This window comes from Mauremys mutica, chromosome 10 (assembly GCF_020497125.1).
Source record: "Mauremys mutica isolate MM-2020 ecotype Southern chromosome 10, ASM2049712v1, whole genome shotgun sequence".
Lineage (NCBI taxonomy): Eukaryota > Metazoa > Chordata > Testudines > Geoemydidae > Mauremys > Mauremys mutica.
In genome coordinates, this window is record NC_059081.1 from 28,262,703 (window position 1) to 28,282,579 (window position 19,877).

At 38.8% G+C, this 19,877-nt stretch overlaps 1 protein-coding gene across 4 annotated transcripts in view; it reads left to right on the top strand.

Moving 5' to 3' along the window:
• GALNT13 (polypeptide N-acetylgalactosaminyltransferase 13) overlaps positions 1-19,877 on the top strand; it is a 492,985-nt gene that overhangs the window by 184,770 nt on the left and 288,338 nt on the right. For all 4 annotated transcript variants that reach the window (XM_045032703.1, XM_045032702.1, XM_045032701.1 and 1 more), the window contains one exon: positions 4,135-4,384. In XM_045032703.1, the coding sequence (XP_044888638.1) occupies positions 4,243-4,384 (142 nt within the window). In that variant the 5' untranslated portion in view covers positions 4,135-4,242. The remainder of the gene's footprint in view (positions 1-4,134; positions 4,385-19,877) is intronic.

Consider the following 19,877-nt stretch of genomic DNA (forward strand, 5'->3'; position numbering starts at 1 on the left):
AATTGAAACACAAGCTGACTTAAAAGTTGTAATAGACAAGTGATTTCTTCTTAATAATGTGACTTCTAATGTGGCCAAAAAATTAGTCTCCAAAAAAGATTAAACTTGGACTCTTATAGTTTTATCTTCAACATATATAAGAAGTCTGTCTGTCTGGTACATAACTGGCTAGGGCTATTACCGAATGTTAAATGAAAATATCTGCTGGTGGCTCTTCCTCTAGTTCTGAGATGTTAATTATCATCTTAAAATGAAGATTTAAAGGAGATAAAGAATGGGAGGCATGATTCTTATCTGTTAATAAATTACAAATTCTATCTAAGGTACTTAGTCTGTTCTTAAGTGCTAGAATCTGATGTCAACGCACAGCATGCACCGCTACATACATTGAAATAACAGTCTCTATTTGCATAATGAACAAAAATATCCTGAATTGTCTTTGACTTTTTTTAAACTGCAGAGCAGATTTTTTTTCTTTAGAATCCAGGTAGAAATTTTTATTCCAAATATTGTTAACATAAGAGCAATTTACTCCCAAAATTAATTTTCCATTATTACCATTCACCATTAACTCAGTATAGTTTATTGCCCAAGCTTTATTGGACCACAGGTAAATTTCACAATAAAGGAAAAAAGTTCAGTGGCACGTTGGAGTGGCTCTTGCATCAATAAGAGACAGTGTTAAAACTTATACAGCCTGGGGCACAGAAGAAGATGTCATGAAGCCCAATCTGTAACAGCTATGGTTTTATTATTATTATTTTTAATATAAATAAGTAAACCTAATTGAAGAGACAGGTTCTTCTAGATTATAAGGTCCTTGGGGAGAGTCTGTATTTGTGCCTTATATAGCACCAAGGACATTTTTGGTATTGAACACATAATGATTCTGCTAAGCATCCCAAAAGCTAATTCTAACCTCCCTAGTGGTAGGGAATGGGGGAGACCGAGCATATCAGTCATAATTTCCCCCGTTTTTAATAAAGATCTCTGTCTGAGGCCAATACATTTAGAACTGGGACATTTAGAAAAGTTCATCAGATATCAAGTACAGAAATGGTACTTTTAGAACTATTTCAAGGGTTATATTTAAATTTATACTATCTTTATCTTTCTCATCTGTTTAGTTTAGTATGTAATTAAACTTAGTCACCTTATACTTTAACAGAATAATTAATAACAATAAAAATGAAATTCAGCACTATTGCAAAGTGTTTTTACTGGTCTTTGGTTAAACATAGTAGTTGGTGAGGGAGGAGTCGGTATACCATGTGCACTGTTGTAGATTGTATATTTAAAGGAGAAAAAGAAATGTAACATTTAAATGGGTGCTCAGTTTAAACAAACCACCATCAACAAATATGAAATAATATAAGCAGATTAGGCCCCAAATCTCAACTGTCTTAAATACCAACATCCTTATGTGGGAACTCTCTCAATTCTAAATATTTTTAATTTACTACACTATTGCATAAATATTTTTTTAAAAAGAAGTAAATCTGAGCAGTTGTTCATGAAGCTTAAGGTAGAGTGTCATATGTAAGACACGAGACAATTGTCCTGCTCTACTTGGCGCTGATGAGACCTCAACTGGAGTACTGTGTCCAATTCTGGACACCCCTGTTTAGGAGAGAGTCCATAGGAGAGCAACAAAAATGATAAAATGGTTTAGAAAATCTGATCTATGAGGAAAGGTTAAAAAAACTGGGCATGTTTAGTCTTGAGAAAAGAAGACTGAACAGGAACCTGGTGAGTCTTCAAATATGTTAAGGGCTGTTAGAGACAGGATGGTGATCAATTGTTTTCCATGCCCACTGAATATATGACAAGAAGTAATTGAGTTAATCTTCAGTAAGGGAGATTTTAGGTTACATATTAGGAAAAACTTGAAAACTATAAGGATAGTGAAACACTGGAACAGGTTAACAAGAGAGGTTGTGGAGTTCCCCTCACTGGAGGTTTTTAGGAACACATTAGACAAACATCTGTCATGGTTGGTCTGTGTTTACTTGGTCACTCCTCAGTGCAGGGGCTGGACTTAATAGCTTCTCTAGGTCCCTTCCAGCCCTACATTTCTATGGATATGTCTACATTGCACTGTGGCTTGCCCGTGTTAGTTGACTTGGGCTCGTGTTACGGGGCTGTTCAATTGCGGTGTAGACATCTAGGCTCAGGTTGAACTCTGAGTTCTGCCTCATGGGAAGGTCCCAGAGCTCTGGCTACTGCCTGAGCCTGAATGTGAACACCACAAGCTGAATCCCAACAAGCCTGAGTCAGCTGACACGGGCCAGCTGCAGGTGTTTAACTGCAATGTAGGCATGCCCTATGCTTCTAAGGAACATGAATTAACCAGCTAATCTTATTCCCAGAGCTATGCTGAAAATTAAGGGGAGGGTCTTATCCCTTATTGGAACTGGTTTAGGGGGCTCGCTAAATCTTCTTTCCAATCATTGTGATCCTTCTAGTGGCTATTTAAGTACTCTTATGTGCTCCAGACAGGAGTAACAGAGCCTGAGCAGCAGATTCTCCTGCTTTTTTCCAATCCTTCCTCCTCTCCCCCTTCCTACCCCCAACCCCACAAAATGCAACCGTTCAATGGTGATCCACCAACAAAGGCATATAATATATTTTGAGTCATAACTGAATTGTAAGATCCTTGGGACAAGGAATGTGTCAGCTTCTATGTTCTGAGCACAAGCTGACACTAAAAGAATACAGAACAGGGACTAGATAAGGGCAAAGCTAGAGGGGTAAACATTTCTAAGGGCTAGTCCACACTTACCATCCGGGTCGACGTGGTGAGTTTGACTTCTCGGAGTACGAACTATCGCGTCTGATCTAGATGCGATAGTTCGAACTCCGGAAGCGCCGTGGTCGACTCCGGTACTCCACCACTGCAAACGGCGGTGGTGGAGTCGACGGGGGAGCCGCGGAGTTCGACCCCGCCGCGTCTGGACGGGTGAGTAGTTCTAATTAGGGTACTTCGAATTCAGCTACGCTATTCCCGTAGCTGAATTTGTGTACCCTAATTCGAACCCCCTTTTTAGTATAGACCAGGCCTAAGGGTCATTGCTCACTAGCCTAAAATCAGGCTTACCAGCTATGGCTTTGTTTGAGGGAGAGTATGTTTGAATTGCATCCTTCCTCAGCTTTTGTTTTTGTTTTTAATCCTCAGGGAGTATATTGTCTCAGTGCTCTAGTAAGAAGGACTCTTACAAGAAGGAAGCAGACCAGTGCAGTAGAGAGATAGTGTGGCATCTATACACATACTTGTAAAGTAATCCATGCCCTAAGTTAGTTGGGTCCCCCAGAGAAGATGATATTTTATTAGCCTTGTTACCCTCTTTTTGAGAAGCCAATAGATTTTTTTTCCCAATAGCAAGAAGGTAGTTTACCATTTTCTTCAATACAGTCTTTTAAGTAGTTTAAAATTTGGATCCTCAGAGTGGAGCATGCTCTTCCAAATGAGGGCTGTCTCTAAACTGTCATTTATTTTTGGAAAAGACATGTATGTAAGTGCTAATAGATGGCATATTTTGTTTTATTAGGCCCTCAGTAAGGTATCCAGCTGCTGAATGTTAGGACACTGCTTTTGAAACCTGGCATCAATACAGGAAATGTCCTATACGATTTCCCATCTCTGCGTGGAATGCCCTTTGTAATGGTAGATGTGAAAGTTTAAATTTACAATCTAACTTTAATATATTACAATAGAATGATGAATAGCTAAGTTTAATCCCCCTCCCCAAACATAGTCTTTTCAAGGCAGTATTCCACATAGGTAGATGGAGTATCTTGTGGCACTCTTCCTTCAGTGACATCTGGTGCTAAAGTGGTGGTCTGAACTTCAGTGACAGGGTCACTCTGTTTTTTGGGTTTACAGACATCTGGATAAAATATAATCCAACACAGGAAAAAAAATCAGAAGTACCGATCTCTTTACAAAAGCAAAGAAAACAAATCTTTGAAAGATGGGTTAACATTACAAAGAGGATAGTTAGATACAGGAGAAAGGAAAATAGTTTAATTTTTAAAATAGAGGAAAAGCATCTCAGCATTATATGTTTGTATCATTTTGCACCTTAAACTATGTATACTTGTTAGGTAATTCAAATATTTTTTCTTTAATTGCAGTGGATGCTCTTGACTTCACTTTCATACTGGAATTTAACCACGTGGCTTGGATACATCCCAGCAGTAGCCATCTTTACTCAGTGTGTGAACTAAAATCCAAGACAAGAGATGAGGAGATTTGTCTACTGCAAGGTGGTTCTTGCCACCTCTCTGATGTGGGTGCTTGTGGATGTCTTTTTACTCTTGTACTTCAGTGAATGTAACAAATGTGATGACAAGAAAGAGAGATCACTGTTGCCTGCTCTAAGGGGTAAGCCCAAGTTCTAAATTATGTACAAAGGTCACAGATTTGTTTGGAAGAATTTGTCCTGACCTGGAACTTGGACTGTTATGTTATGTATGTAAAATATCAGAATCTTAAGCATTCTGATTCATATTACTGTATTTGGTTCAGCTTGTTGGTTATGTTAATTTATCTTAGTATTAGATGATTAGCATATTAGCAGCTCAGACAATTTGGTATAAATAAAATTAAATATAGAACTCTCATTTACATGGAAGTATTTGTGTAGGAGAAACCACAGTTCTGTGAAGAGTTTTTCATAAAGGAAAAACTTGACTGACATGCAGATCAATTGATATGCAGAGTCTATGTAACTGCATTTATTATGGTACATGTTGAATTAAAAGTTTGGTTTAACTCTAGTCAGAAAACTTAAAAAAGAAAAAAATTTTTTTTTTTACCTATTCTTCCATACAGAGACATCATGATCATGTTTGATTTAACTGTAGCTACGTAGGGGGTAGAGACTGGCAAATATTTAGCCACTCTTTCTCCTCCATCCTACTCCTCCCCTTCCCCCCCCGGCATCCACCCAAAAACTTCCCTCCCTCTAATGTTCATTCAGAAGATTAAATGAACTAGAGTAGTCTGTTTTGCTTTCTTCAAATATTTTAATAATTTGCTTTACTGGCAGTTATCTACATGGAAACTGAATCTTAAGAGATTATAACAGAAATAGTCATGGAAAGCAAAACTGAATGTGTAATTGTGAATATTTGTACTGCAAACTGGTTCTAAAGTTTCTCATTGGCTAAGAGAGAATAACATTGCTTCATCTGTCCAGTGTGTTCAAATAACACAATTGAAATGTAGACTGATATTTGTTTGAAAACAACCTCCCAGAGCAAGAATAAGTCATTGATATTTGAAAGAGAATTTTGATTTAATGGATACATTGGAGACTCTTAATAAGTGGAAAATTAACAAACAGAAGAGGAAGTAAAATTTGTCAAATTTTTCATTATGAATTAATTGCTTACCTCTGCTAGGGAGTTTAGGTACAGTCTATGCAGGAGGCAAAGTAGTTTGAGTCTCTAATGGGATTGGGACAAGTCCCATTTAACTACTATATTTATAATTTATCTTTTGCTGAGAGTATGCAAAAGAGAGTATACAAGGCCATCAGTTTTATAATGAATGCATATGTGGATTAATGCACTGATCTGTGGACAAAAGTTGGGAATAAATCAGTCCTTCTGCCATTTGTTTTTGTTTTATGTGTGTGTAAGGCTCGGTTCAGTTGCTGTTTCTGCTAAAAGTTGAAATACCTCATGATGGATCATTTCAGTTTGGAATGATCAGTTTGTCATTTGTTGAACTGATTCAGTCAGATCAGTTGCCAAAAGCAGTCAGGGCCTGAGTCAGCAAAAATCTGTCTGGCTTCTCAGCCAGTATACATAGGTTTGCCTGTCTTTTTCTGAGTTTAGAGCTTCATTTATTAACAGTGAAATAAATAAATAGAATTCTATTGCAAAGGCTATAACTAGTGATTGAGTTCATTTTGTGTGTCCAAAATATTCAGTTGTAAAGTAAATGAAAGTATAAAAGGTTGTCTCTTTCTTGGTACATGAATTGGATTTGTTACAAAAATTTGAATAAAGACTTTGGTAAATAATAGCTCTGTCTGAGAAAGGAGTTAGAGGATTTCATCCATTTGAAAAAAAAAAAAAGTGAAAACAAACCAAAAGCCCTAACTAAATAATAAAGGTGCTTAAAAGCATCCTAGGGATACATGGCTATATGTCTATATTGATATTTTCTTTCTTGTTTTAATTTTTTGCATTTAGGTTTTAGATCTGGGTAATCTAATATGTTTGATTTTAGTGGGAATACTTGATCAAGATCTGGCCTATTGTAACTAAAAATTGATTTGTCTTTATTGTGAGCTGCAGAAAGAGGAGCACAGATTACCTCTAAGGCAGGGGTTCTCAACCTTTTTCTTTCTCAGGCACCCCAGCATGCTATAAAAACTCCACGGCGCACAACTGTTGTTTTTCTGCATATAAGAGCCAGGGCCAGCATTAGAGGGTAGCAAGCAGGGCCGTTGGCAAGGGCCCCATGCCACAGGGGACCCTACGAAGCTAAGTTGCTCAAGCTTCAGCTTCAGCCCTATGCAGTAGGGCTTCAGCTTTCTGTCTTTGGCTCCAACAAGTCTAATGCCAGCCCTGCTTGGTGGCCCCCGTGAAACCTGCTCATGGCCCCACAGGGGGCTCCAGATCCCTGGCTGAGAACCACTGCTCTAAAATACAAGGTAGAGATTTCTCAAAAGATACTGTACTGTTGTCAGAACATGCCTTTCATAGATAATTATACTAATCTTAACTATTTGCTTGCTGATTTCATTGTAAAATAAAAAATGAGACAATTCGACAGTGGTTTTTGTTTTAGTGTTAACTCTGTGCTTGTTTTTTTTATGTCAGTTTACTTAAGTTTTTTTTTCTCTTCAGAATTTATATTGAAATGTATATTTATATTGATGCATCTGACCATCACATTTTGCTAAACATTTTGCTAATTTGTATGGATTAGCTAAATAAATTATTTTTAAAAACCCCGTACATAATCCACCAGATTTTATTTCATAATCAATTTGGGTGACTAGACTGCAGTAGGCATCTTGTAAACCGTGGTGTCTACTTTTCATGAGTTTTAATATCCAGTTTATTGGATTTAATGTGTTATAGGTGTGACATGATTTCTCTGCAGAATTCTCCTCTTCTCTCCATTGCAACTGAAGCTATTAAACTTATAATGTAGTATTACTGCAACAGGGTGTCTGGGTTTTGTGGAGGAAGAGTTGTACAGAATATGTAATAACCTTCCTGTTCAGAATTTTGGCAAATACAATATGGAGTCATTGTGTGTGTGTGTGAGGGAGGGGGGGTTCTCTGCTCCTAGGAAAATACTTGAAGTTGTAACTGTTCATTGCAGAACTGTAATAATTATATTCATGTTGTATGAGGGACCTAGGGACTCTATACAATTTCATTGGAAGATTTTCTTTTGCATTGCATGGTTTTTTTGTTTGTCTGTTAAAATTACATTAAGCTTCTGACTTAAAGCAACAAAACGATGACAATCTAATTTCATCCTTACTGCTTGCTTCTGCCTAGTAATTGCAGTTTCTATGAATATAGAACTATGCCCTTTGAGACCCTCTATTTTACTTGGTAACCACATGCTGAGTGAAATCGAAGCAACTCTCTTAAACTGGAATTGCCTGGTTTAGTTGTTTTTAAGTGTCAAGTCTAATATGCTCTGTTAACATAGCATTTGTATAAAAAGCTTTTGGTTTTAAAGACAGTACTGTACTGTGCAAACTACAGCAGTTAATTTGCTTAATGAATAGTTGCATAAGTAATTGCTGCATACTTTTTTTTGTTTTGTTTTTGTTTCTCTTCTCACTGGCAGCTGTAAATTAGGGAATCCAAATGTCTGACACTCATATGGAGTTTTTTATTTCAGTAGTATTTCCAGAGTAGTCAAATCAATATATAAATTGTATTACATAAATAGCTACCTTCCAGAATAAAGATGTTTTGCCGTCAGCTTCAGTTGGAGCAGGAGCGGGACAGTTGAATGACCCAAATATTTTAAAAGCAGCAAAGAATCCTGTGGCACCTTATAGACTAACAGACGTTTTGGAGCATGAGCTTTCGTGGGTGAATACCGGGTACACCACACGATCCATTGTCTACAGCCAAGCACTGAGGTACAACCGCATCTGCTCTAACCCCTCAGACAGAGACCAACACCTACAAAATCTCCACCAAGCATTCTCAAAACTACAATACCCGCACGAGGAAATAAGGAAACAAATCAACAGAGCCAGATGTGTACCCAGAAGCCTCCTACTGCAAGACAAACCCAAGAAAGAAACCAACAGGACTCCACTGGCCATCACATACAGTCCCCAGCTAAAACCCCTCCAACGCATCAGCAGGGATCTACAACCCATCCTGGACAATGATCCCACACTTTCACAAACCTTGGGTGGCAGGCCAGTCCTCGCCCACAGACAACCTGCCAACCTGAAGCATATTCTCACCAGTAACTGCACACCACACCATAGTAACTCTAGCTCAGGAACCAATCCATGCAACAAACCTCGATGCCAACTCTGCCCACATATCTACACCGCCGATACCATCACAGGACCTAACCAGATCAGCTACACCATCACCGGTTCATTCACCTGCACGTCCACCAATGTAATATACGCCATCATATGCCAGCAATGCCCTTCTGTTATGTACATCGGCCAAACTGGACAGTCTCTATGGAAAAGGATAAATGGACACAAATCAGATATATATACACACCTGCTCCTGGAAATTTCCACTACATGCATCCGACGAAGTGGGTATTCACCCTCGAAAGCTCATGCTCCAAAACGTCTGTTAGTCTATAAGGTGCCACAGGATTCTTTGCTGCTTTTACAGATCCAGACTAACACGGCTACCCCTCTGATACCAAATATTTTATTTAGAATATCCAGTAAGATGTGTTAACTCACGTATTTCAGATTCAAAATGTGGATGTACTAAAATCTTTTTTCTCTTGTGCTGCCGCATAACACATTTAATCCTCTTGAAAATTATGTTGTCAATTTGTTGTTTGAAATAGTTTACAATATAGGAAATATTTTAGAAATATTTTTAAGACTGTAGCTCTGCAAACTGCTACATATAGACAGAACCCTGAGGGTCGCTTGTGCCCATCAGTTTACAGGACTGTTTTTTGTGTAAATATTTTAATAAATGTAATACATTTTCGTACTCTTATACTATCAGCTATGCAAAATTTTAACTATATATCTAGAGTGCTTGTTAAATATCCACATTTTCTAACATTAAATTTTAAAAAATAAGTTTATAATAAGCACCACAAAAATGGAACAATGAAAATAAAAATAGTAAGTCTATAAAGACCCTTTTGCTCTACAAGTGTTGTCTAAATTTGTACTTGCATCTGCATATGACATCTTATTGTTTTAAATATTTGATTTTGATATTCTTGAAAATAAGTTTATGAACACCTCCAAAAGAGAGTGTAGAATAGCTGTAAAACATAAAAGCCAACACAGATAATTGATATACCTCTACCCATTATTTTATAAAATAGATTTTAAAAGGTACACCAAGAATCCATGTACTAATTATTGTAAGGTCATTTAATCCATTACTCGTGTCGTTAATTAGTAGAAGGGAAGGACTACTACTTCTGTATAACTATATTTTTAGCCATGGGTACAATAACAAGTAGTCATTCCATGCCTTCTAATCTGTGATAATTGTTAAATCTCCTAAATTAAGGTGTCAAGTGTTCTTGTGCCAATTAAGGCATTAGATTAAATGATTCCAAAAGTTAATACCAGCACAATTGTTGCAAAGCTATGGGCAGTAGCAATATGGAACAGCACATCCTTGTCTAGTATTATCCACCAGCATTTGGCTGTACATCTTTAGATTTGCTGGCCAGTATAGTGGAGGCCAAGTGGTATGAAATAGTGTGTCTGCTGTATTAGGTGAGATCAGCTGAACAATCTCTTCATCTTGATGCAAATGTTATCCTAAACTGGAGTTCGTATTTGAGTAATGCTTTCTTTACACCATATATTTGTTCCTGTATTTTGAGCAAGCATCTTGTTGGAGAGAAGATAGTTGGTTAATTAAAGTAACCACTGGATCACATCAAGAATTTACTTTTAAGAAATATAAGAAAAAGGTAATTTGGGGTTCTTTAATTTTAAATGCTCATAATTTGTTCTATCTGATTGCCTTAAATATTAACCTCAACATCATCCTAAAGAAGCTTGCTGTTGCCTGTTCACTGAGTAGAAACAGATTTTGGACTAGTTCCCCATTTATTTGATAGACTCTGACACAGACCAGGTCTTTTGTAGTACTTCTCCTTCTCCATACTGCCTGGGTTCCAGAAGGTTCCAGCATTTAGAGTACTGGAGAAACAGAGCACCTCCTGTGAACTGGGAGGAGTAATTGCAGGGTAAAAATCTTCAGCCCCCAGTACAGAAGGAGTCTTTGAAAACTTTAGCTGCCACACTCTAACATGTCTCTGCTGAGCATGTGTGAATTGACGCTTTTGGAGATTTATAACTTGTCCGGTTTGGATGGATTTTCATGGGGAAAGTAAAAGGCCCATCCCTGAAACCAGGGATACCTGTGCCAGATCCCACCCCTAAATTTCAAGTCCCTGCTCCAAGAATGCTCCCTTCTCAATGAAATAGTGTGGGGGTGGGGGAGGGAGGCCAAAATAATCTTATTATTTTGGCTAATATCTAGAAATGGCCAAACCTTTTTTGAGGGGTGTGTGTGTGTGTGTGTGTGTCGGGGGGGGGGAAGTAGCCTGAGGCAGCCAGGAAAATTTCAGCCTCAAAGGTTTAAAATTTCAGAAAGTTACTACACGTAACTGCGTAACTGAAAAAGGATTCTTAAAGCAAAGTGTTGGGCAACCTTAACTAGAGTTGTAGCTACCATGTCTGCTTGTTGAATAAATGCACACAAGGGCATGAATGTCCAAAATACACCCCCCCATCTCTGTATACTGTGTGTTCTCATCTCCTGTCTGCCCTGTACATTCTACTTGGGAATCATAGAATATCGGGGTTGGAAGGGACCTCAGGAGATCATCTAGTCCAACCTCCTGCTCAAAGCAGGACCAATCCCCAACTAAATCCCCAAATGGCCCCCTCAAGGATTGAACTCACAACCCTGGGTTTAACAGGCTAATGCTCAAACCACTGAGCTATCCCTCCTCCTTAATCTGAAGTCACTACGTCTGGACCACGTGCAACTCAGGGTATATCTACACAGCAGCTGGGAGCGTGCCTTCCAGTCCAGATAGATAGACTCGGGCAGCTGGTAAGCCAAACATTTCTGTTTTGTTTCTCCTGAAACACATTTTTGCTTGAAACCCCTTCCAGTTTTTGGCCCGCTCTAGATAAAACCAGGTGTCTCCACCTCAAAATTCCCCTTGCCTTTGCTCAGTCAGTTTGTCAATCATTAAATATTAACTGGTGTCTTATAAAAAAACCACTGAAAAAAATCTAATCTGCATTCCTCTTTCCCTGTTTTTAATTAATGAGATGCTGACATCAAATGGGAACTTCATTGCCTACAAGTTCATTTGCTTAATTTGCCTCAAGCCCTAAACATCTCTCTTTGAAATAATTAGATGCTGCTGAGATATGTCACAAATAAGCATTACAAGTGAAAAGGCTTGTTCCTGGTCCTGTTCAATTCAATGGTAGTAGGAGCACACCCAAATTGAAGAATAATGATGCAGGTTTAGATGAATTTATAAGCATCTCTGTTAGTAGCCTTAGTAATTAAAAAAAGGGGGGGAGGGAAGAAACAGAAAATATAACATAAGCAGAACTGTCGCTAAATACTTTTTATTACAGGCAGGGCTAAGTTGCCAACACTTTTTATTATAAGAGACTGTTTTCAGTTGCCTAAAACTGCCAAACTTGTATGGGTTGAAATTTTCTATGCCAGGTGTCTGATTCAGACTGAACATTTTTGAAAATTTCAGCCAGAATGGATCAGCTATTTTTGAAAATGAGGCTAAGGAAAAATACATGATTTTTCTTATGTTAAAAAATCGTAAAAGCTCTACTGCTCCCCTGCTTGGACATTTGTCCTTTCTGATAGGGATTTGTCTACTGTCACTTCTGTGAAAATCTGCACAAATTTGGCCAAGTTAAATGCCTTTGAAAATTCCGTTTGCATGTGTTCAGTAGAGACTTCTTGGGTTTTTAATAGCAGAATTCCCTGTGGACTGAGCATGCTCTTGCCTGCAGTTGAGCAGTACTTTCTTTGCAACTTCAGCCTGAGGTACCTGCAGGCTATACTATGTCTGGCACCTAAACTGAGAGCAGAAAGACTGCCTCTCCTGTGTTCTTGATGAACCTCTCCCACTCCCAGGCAACGTGGGGGAGGAAGCTGCCTGATTCAAATACAGAGGAGACGAGAGCTAGATCTGTGGGGAGGGAAGTGGGGAGCTGATTAGGAAATAGAGTCTGGATGGGTTTAGGAGGGGAGACTTGGACTAGAGGCTAGCAGTTGGGGGAAGAGGGGAATTGGGAGACTGGGACTAGGTGGGTAATGAGACTGGAACTGGAAGCCAAGGAGGGAAGAGAAAGGGCTGAGAGCCAGTAGGTGGGAAGACTGAGTCTGGATGAGGAGCTGGGGGGAAACTGGGACTGGTTGGAGAAGAACAATGGGTCTGAGAACCTATAGGGTGGGAGGAAGAAGATGAGGGGAGACCAAACTGATGAGGAAATGGGATGCTGGGGGAGAACTAGAACTAGCTGAGCAAAGAGACTGGAACAAATTGCTGGCGGAGGCGGGGAGATGGGATGGGACACTGAGCTTGGATGAGGAGCTGAAGGAGGGAGATTAGAACTGGGAGCCAATGGAGATGTGGAGGAGTTGTGGGGACTGGAGGCCAGGGTAATGGTCTTGGAGAAAGATTGAAAGAAGAGCCAGGATGGGAGAAACTGGGAATTGCTGGGCAAGAGAATTGGGACTGGGATGAGACGCTTGAGAAGGGGAGAGTGTGACGGACTAGGTGAAGACACAGAGTCCTGTGGCACCTTATAGACTAACAGAAGTATTGGAGCATAAGCTTTCGTGGGTGAATGCCCACTTTGTCAGATGCATGAAGACAATGGGACTTAGATGAGAACCAGGCGTGGGTGGGAAAGAGATAGGAAAAGGTTAGAGGAAATGAGGCAGAAGTGGTCATGCTTAGGTGCAATGGGCAGAAGAGTTCTGCACCTTGTCACATTACACAGGGCCCCAAAGCTCTTGCTAAAAGCCTTTCGGAAACAAGGTTTTGAGTGAACAAATGGAAGGACCAATTACTGCCCTTATAAAACTTCAGCTTCTAAATTATCATCCAAGACCATCTTTATTTCAAGAGAGAAATGGAAGAAGATAATGTCTACTTTGTCAAACTTCACTATACCTTTCCTAAGATAAAATCTCCAAATCAGTTTCTGAGCTAATTGGTCTCCTGTAGATACCATGCATAATTCTTGTTTTGCTTCCAGCCAGCAATTGCAGCAAATCCATGTATAAAGATCTTGGTCCAGACCCAGTACTAGCATCTCTTGATGAACTCATTCTTAATAATACTTAACAGCTATCTGATGTCCAGACCAGAGAGGCTGGTCATTTGTACAGATACCAGGCCCTGTGTTGGGGGAACACATCTGGACTCCTAAATGACCTGCGGGGGGAATCTCGCCAAAAGGGGAGACTTCAAATATAAATTGTCTCATGCTGTGGATCACCAGACTTACTACTCTCTTTTCAGAAGATATATAGCTGCTAAAAAGGCAGAAAACCAGTATTACTTAGAGAAGTCACCTGGTTTGTGTCCTGGGGAAAACTCATCTGTTCCTCAGGGTTCTACACTAAGAATGAAAGTCTGGGTTGGCTGAGTCAGCAGAACACACAGAGGAAATTTAGCTAGCCTTTCAGTGCATCACAGACCAGACTGAAAGCTCATTGATGAGCCTATTTGCATTCCAGCCGTCGTGGAAAACTAAGTTCACAGATAAGATAGAATTTTCCATTTCTGTGCACTGAATGAGACAGTAGTCCTGCCCCCTCCTCCAAAAGTGATCATGTAATTTAGTTATCAGAATTGAAACAGGACACTAGATGGGGAGGCTCTGTGTCACTACAGAGAATTCTTTCTCAGGTGTCTGCCTGGTAGGTCTTACCCATGTCCTCAGGGTCTAACTGATCGCCATATTTGGGGTTGGGAAGGAATTTTACCCTGGGTCGGATTGGCAGAAAGCTTGGGGTTTTTCACCTTCCTCTGCAGCATGGGGCAGGGGTCACTTGCAGATTTAAACTAGTGTAAATGGTGAATTCTCTGTAACGTGAAGTCTTTAAACCATAATTTGAGATCTTCAATTACTCAGCCAGAGGTTAGGGGTCGATTTCAGGAGTGAGTGAGGTACTGTGGCCTAATGTGTAGAAGGTCGCCCTAGATGATCACAATGGTCCCTTCTGACCTTAAAGTCTGAGAGTCTGAGTCTGCGTATGCACAAATGGGTCAAATTAAGATTGCTTAGGAACCTATTTCCTAATTTTTGAGTACTTGACTTTGCAATGTTAATAATTTTTTTAATTGATTTTTGTTTGTAAAATATATATATTCATACAATGCCAGAAGCTCTTTACTGTTGTAACTTTTTTGTATTTAATGTGCATGCACATTTTATATCCTCCACAGCCCCCCAAGATGTAGGCTAAAGTAGTAAACACAATGCTAATGCTAATTATGTCGAGTACCAGAAATAGAGGGTAATGGTACTGAAGTTGCTAGACAAATTATTAAAATATTATTTTGGAGGAGAATTTTCTCAATGAGACAGTAACTCTACTTTATTCAAACTGATCAAGTACTCCTATTCTTAAAGAGAAACAGGCTGTGTTGTGATCATGTGAATCAAGTTAATGAAACATTTGGATGCTGTAATAAAAGTTTGGGGTTATGGCCAAGTTTAGAAAATGAAGCATTCATTTCAGTAGTTTCCATAGAAACATGTTTATCTGACAAACTACTGTATGCATTGGACACTCTGCATTTATAATGGTAGCACATATTTTTAACATACCATATGGGTATAATAGATGGATGAAATAATATTTATCTTAAACAGAAATCTTGTCACAAATTTGTTGACAAATAAGATTTAAAACATTGATCTGGATATTATGAAAATGCATTAAGTTTATAGGTCTTTGCTATATACCTCATGAAATAGAGTTTCTAAAGGTTGAGAGAAAACTGTTACATAGACACCTCTGATTGTGCATTTAAAAATAAATGGAAGCTCTGACTGAAATTTTTAGAGTCCTTATCAAGGTACGTCATTGTGTTTTCAAGTAGTGCATGGAAATAGATCATAGGACTTATTATTATTTGTAACTGTAGAAGCAACAATAATTTATTTACTAAGTTACTTATTTTTAAAGATATTGAAAGTATGACTGCTAAGCAGCTTCTTTTGTCAAAATGAAGGAATTATTTGTTGTGGGATAGGTTTTAATAAGCAAATATTGTATTGGGAACCATGATTTATATTTATGTCTCTTGGAAATACCGTTATCATAAATACTGCTGCTTGAGCACTAAATAGTGCATCTGCAGTCTCGTTTATTACCAGTTGCAGCTGGTGTCCAAAATAAGTGATGAGGTTGGTGATTAAATATTAAATACCCTTTCATCCTTCTCTAATAAAATATTTCTGAGCTCTGAATCTCCCCACACTTCACCATTGTTTTTGATTTCCTAAATAAAATTAAACAACCAACTAAACAATTTGGTGCTCCTCCCTTGATAAATATATTATACCCCAATAGCTCTTCTGCTGCAACTCCCACCTCTGCTCCCCATATGCTATAAATCAGGGGTCGGCAGCCTTTTGGAAGTGGTGTGCCAAGTCTTCATTTATTCACTCTAATTTAAGGTTTCGCGTGCCAGTCATACATTTTAACGTTTTTAGAAGGTCTCTTTCCACAAGTCTATAATATAGAGCTAAACTATTGTATGTATGTAAAGTAAATAAGGCTTTTAAAATGTTTAAGAATCTTCATTTAAAATTAAATTAAAATACAGAGCCCCTTGGACCAGTGGCCAGGACCCGGGCAGTGTGAGTGCCGCTGAAAATCAGCTCGCGTGCCGCTTTCGGCATGCGTGCCATAGGTTGCCTACCCCTGCTATAAATGAACAGGTTTCCCCACCCACTCTGCTCTGCACTAATAAAGAAGGCACTTGCATATCTGAGAGGTAACTACTGGTTTTTGACCTGCCCTAATAAAAGCAAACCTGATGTGCTCAACTCCACTGTATGTCATGGAACACAACATGTGTCCTTCTCCAGCACACACAGAACAGGAAATTGAGAGGTACAATAGAAAAAAGTTCAGGCTTATATTAATGTGCATAATACTAACACTATGCCAATTGTTAAGTTGTTATGGTATGTAACTATTCTTTTAATGTTCCACTGTTTGGTATAGAAAAGAATGATAAATACTTTCTAGTGGGAATGTCTTCTCATTTGATGAAGGTTTTTAAGTTCAATTAATATTAATGTGACTTGCTATGTTAATGGGAACGTAGGGAGCGATCTCTGAATCTCTATAATGGATCCCTTACAAAATATTCCCTATGATACCTTACATTACCAGTCTTCACTTTTTATTGTCTGTCTTAGAGTTTTGTACTTCTGTCTGTCACTGCAGTGTCTGAGAAACTTCCACATAAAATCGATAGCAATAGCAAATTTCCTAATGGACTTCATGGAGTCTCTGGCACGTCTCTTTTGGGGACGGGGGGTAAAAGCTCTGCTTGGGGAACGGATCATACCAGTGAATTACCATGTTGTAATAATATTCGGATACCTTTGGAGCCATTGTGATACCCACATTCACTGTGGTGCTAAGATAGAAGTCAGCATATCTTATTCTTAGAATTTTTCCCCAGAATATATTAGAATGATACAGCTATAATATAGTCTAATTGCTGGCCTGGCACCTATCCCCAAATCTGTAAACAAAGTACCATTATGTTATCAGTGGACAACTGGCTGTTAATACTATTGTGATAAGAGCTTACTGCCATTATGTTTTATATAAAGGATACCAGCTTTAAAGGCTGTGAAACATATTTATAACCGCTGCTGAACAAAATCCTCAGACTGCCAGCTAAGTCCCAATGCTGTGCTGGGTAATTTTCCTTCAGTTTACGTGCTTTACCAGCCTGCATTTTCAAACCTCAGCCCATGTTCCTGAAATCCGAACATGGACTGTGGTAGTTTCCATAGCTGAGAAGCCAGGGGAACTAACTTCCTGACCCCAGCTTACCACTACCTCAGCAGCCATTCCCTCCTCCTTGAACAAACCTTCCTAAACACGTCTAAAGTAAAGATGATGGTCTTGGTGGTAAGGAGAGAATCAGGTACAGGATAGTTTCTCTTACAGGTTCAAGTTCACAAACTCCAGTCTCTAAGACTATCTGCAGGGAGCAGATTCACTTTCAGCACCTATAAACAAAGCTATAGGGTTCAGTTTGAGATTCCCTTTGCAAACCCTGTCCTGCATTTGCACAACACTAATTAAGAACCACAGCAGGTGAAATCTCAGTCCCATTTGAAGTCAATGGTAAAACTTCAACTGATTTCAATAGGGCCAGGATTTCACCCCAGATTTTCTGTTCATTTCTTTAGGTGGGGTAAAGTATGGGAAGGAAAAATGGGAACAGTAATATATTGAATCCAAATTTCATATATTCTGAAGCGATGTCTGGAGTTTTTGGAAATTGTAGGGTATTCAGGGTCTTTAAATGGCAGAAGAATTCCACTGTGTCTGTGCCTGCCCGTCCCTTCCTCACAAACATTATGGTGGTACCTTACTTCATACTGTATAGTGGTGCAAACTTCAGCTGGGAACAAAACCCTGGCTCTGAATATATCCAAATTTATGGTGGTTCAATATACAAACCTGGATCTAGGTCATAATTTTAAAAATGACATACCAACGTAATGGATCAGACACCCCCAAGTCTAGGAGAGATTGAAATCTATATCTGAATTTTGCAGCTTCAGTACTCTGTGTTAAAATGTAAGTCTGATCCCGTTCTCCCTGAAAACCTTGGAAGTTGCATAATGGACTTCAGTAAGAGCAGGATCATATCCTTAGTCCGATTCCCTGGCTTTTGAACAATAGACCTAAATTATACAGGAGAAACATTGGAATTGTGGCACTGCCAGTTTCAGGATCTTTTGGTGCTACTGTTACATAAATAAATTAAATACAACTAACTTTTATTTTAAAATGTCCCATATTTTCAGTTTTCAGTATGGTGCAGGTTTTGTTTATTATTGCACTGTAGAAGTTGTTAGGGGGAACCTGTTTGTTCTGGCAGCTGACAGGGGGCTTTGGTGTCTCTGAAGGATGGGAGTCTTCATCCCACAGAAGCTGATTGAAGCTTTATATATGGGGGGAGGAGGTGTATCTTCTCTTTTCTGCTCCCTTTTGGGAAAGGAAAGTGGCAAAGTTAAATTTGGGGAACAGGAGGGGATTGTATGCCCCACTGCCCACACTAGCAAGCCTTTATAAAAAAAAAAAAATGACCAGCCCCACTGCACCTCGTCCCAATATATACCAATATATACAACAAATTTGATGTTTCTTCATAAATAATCAGTATTGACCTAGTTATGTGTGTATATTTTAAACCTGTTGTTGTTAGGCTTTGAGCTAACCCTTCATCTAGATGAGTGGGGAGTTCATGCTTTTCTCAGAACTATTGTTTCCTCTTTCTGCAGGCTCAGGCAAACGTTGTATTGGTTTAGAGCTAGTTCACAATTCTAAGAATACATTTGCAACCATAAGGGCTAGAGAGTGAGGACAAGATTTCAAGAAGATGAGTGGCTTTGGGTACCTTCATTTTTGGGTGCTCATCTTAAGTAATCTAAAAGAGGCCCAATTTTCAGAGGATGGGTGCTCAATGCATTCTGAGAATTGGGCCTGTTTAAAGTGACTAGTTACTTTTGAAAATCTTGACCTGCATTTTATTTTTTAGATGAAAATTGAGATTCTGAGTTATGTATTGTGTAGAAAACTTAAAAAGAATGTATTGTAATTTACATGGCTGCATAAACACCTTGTATATTGACCTTTTCCTTCACATATAAATGTTCAGAAAACTGTTAACTTTAATTATGCTACTCTAAACGTTTACCAGGGGTTATTACAATATTAGGGATTTTTTAAAGCATTTAACAGTATAGAAATGAACAGCTAAGAGTTAATGAGCATTCACATATACTCTCAGCTCATATAATAAATCCATTAACCTGGTTCTTCTTTCCTTATGGATAGATTCTAGAGAGTTGCAGTGAACAATTTTTCTTTCCCAAAGGCTCTCATGTGGAGTTTTTCAGGGATCATTCCTATCTTCTTATATTCATTATTCAAATGAGGCCATTAAAGGAAGGTGTGAGCTACCCAGTGCTCAGATGGACAATGCCTACTTCTATAGGTCTGCCCTAGCTAGCTGTGCCTTTGTGACGGGGCTGGTTAAAGCTCAATCCAGATAAGATCCAGGAGGGCAGAGGAAGCTTTTTGATGAGATAAAGGAAAAGATGACTTTTCCCAACTCTGAAGGCATCTGTCTCTCTCCAGTAGTCATAGTGGAACACAGTCTTCGGGTAGTGCTTTCAGAAATGCAGGTAGATGCAGTGACCAGGATTGTTTCTAAATGGAAGAATTTGAAAGACATTTGTTTTATGGGGGTTCAGTAGCTTTTTAAGCCTATTACTAGTGGAATGTTTCAAAGAAGTCCTGGAAAATTTCCTCTTCATCCTCTGTTTGTAATTCACTCTTACCTTCCACATGTTCTCTCTAAATCA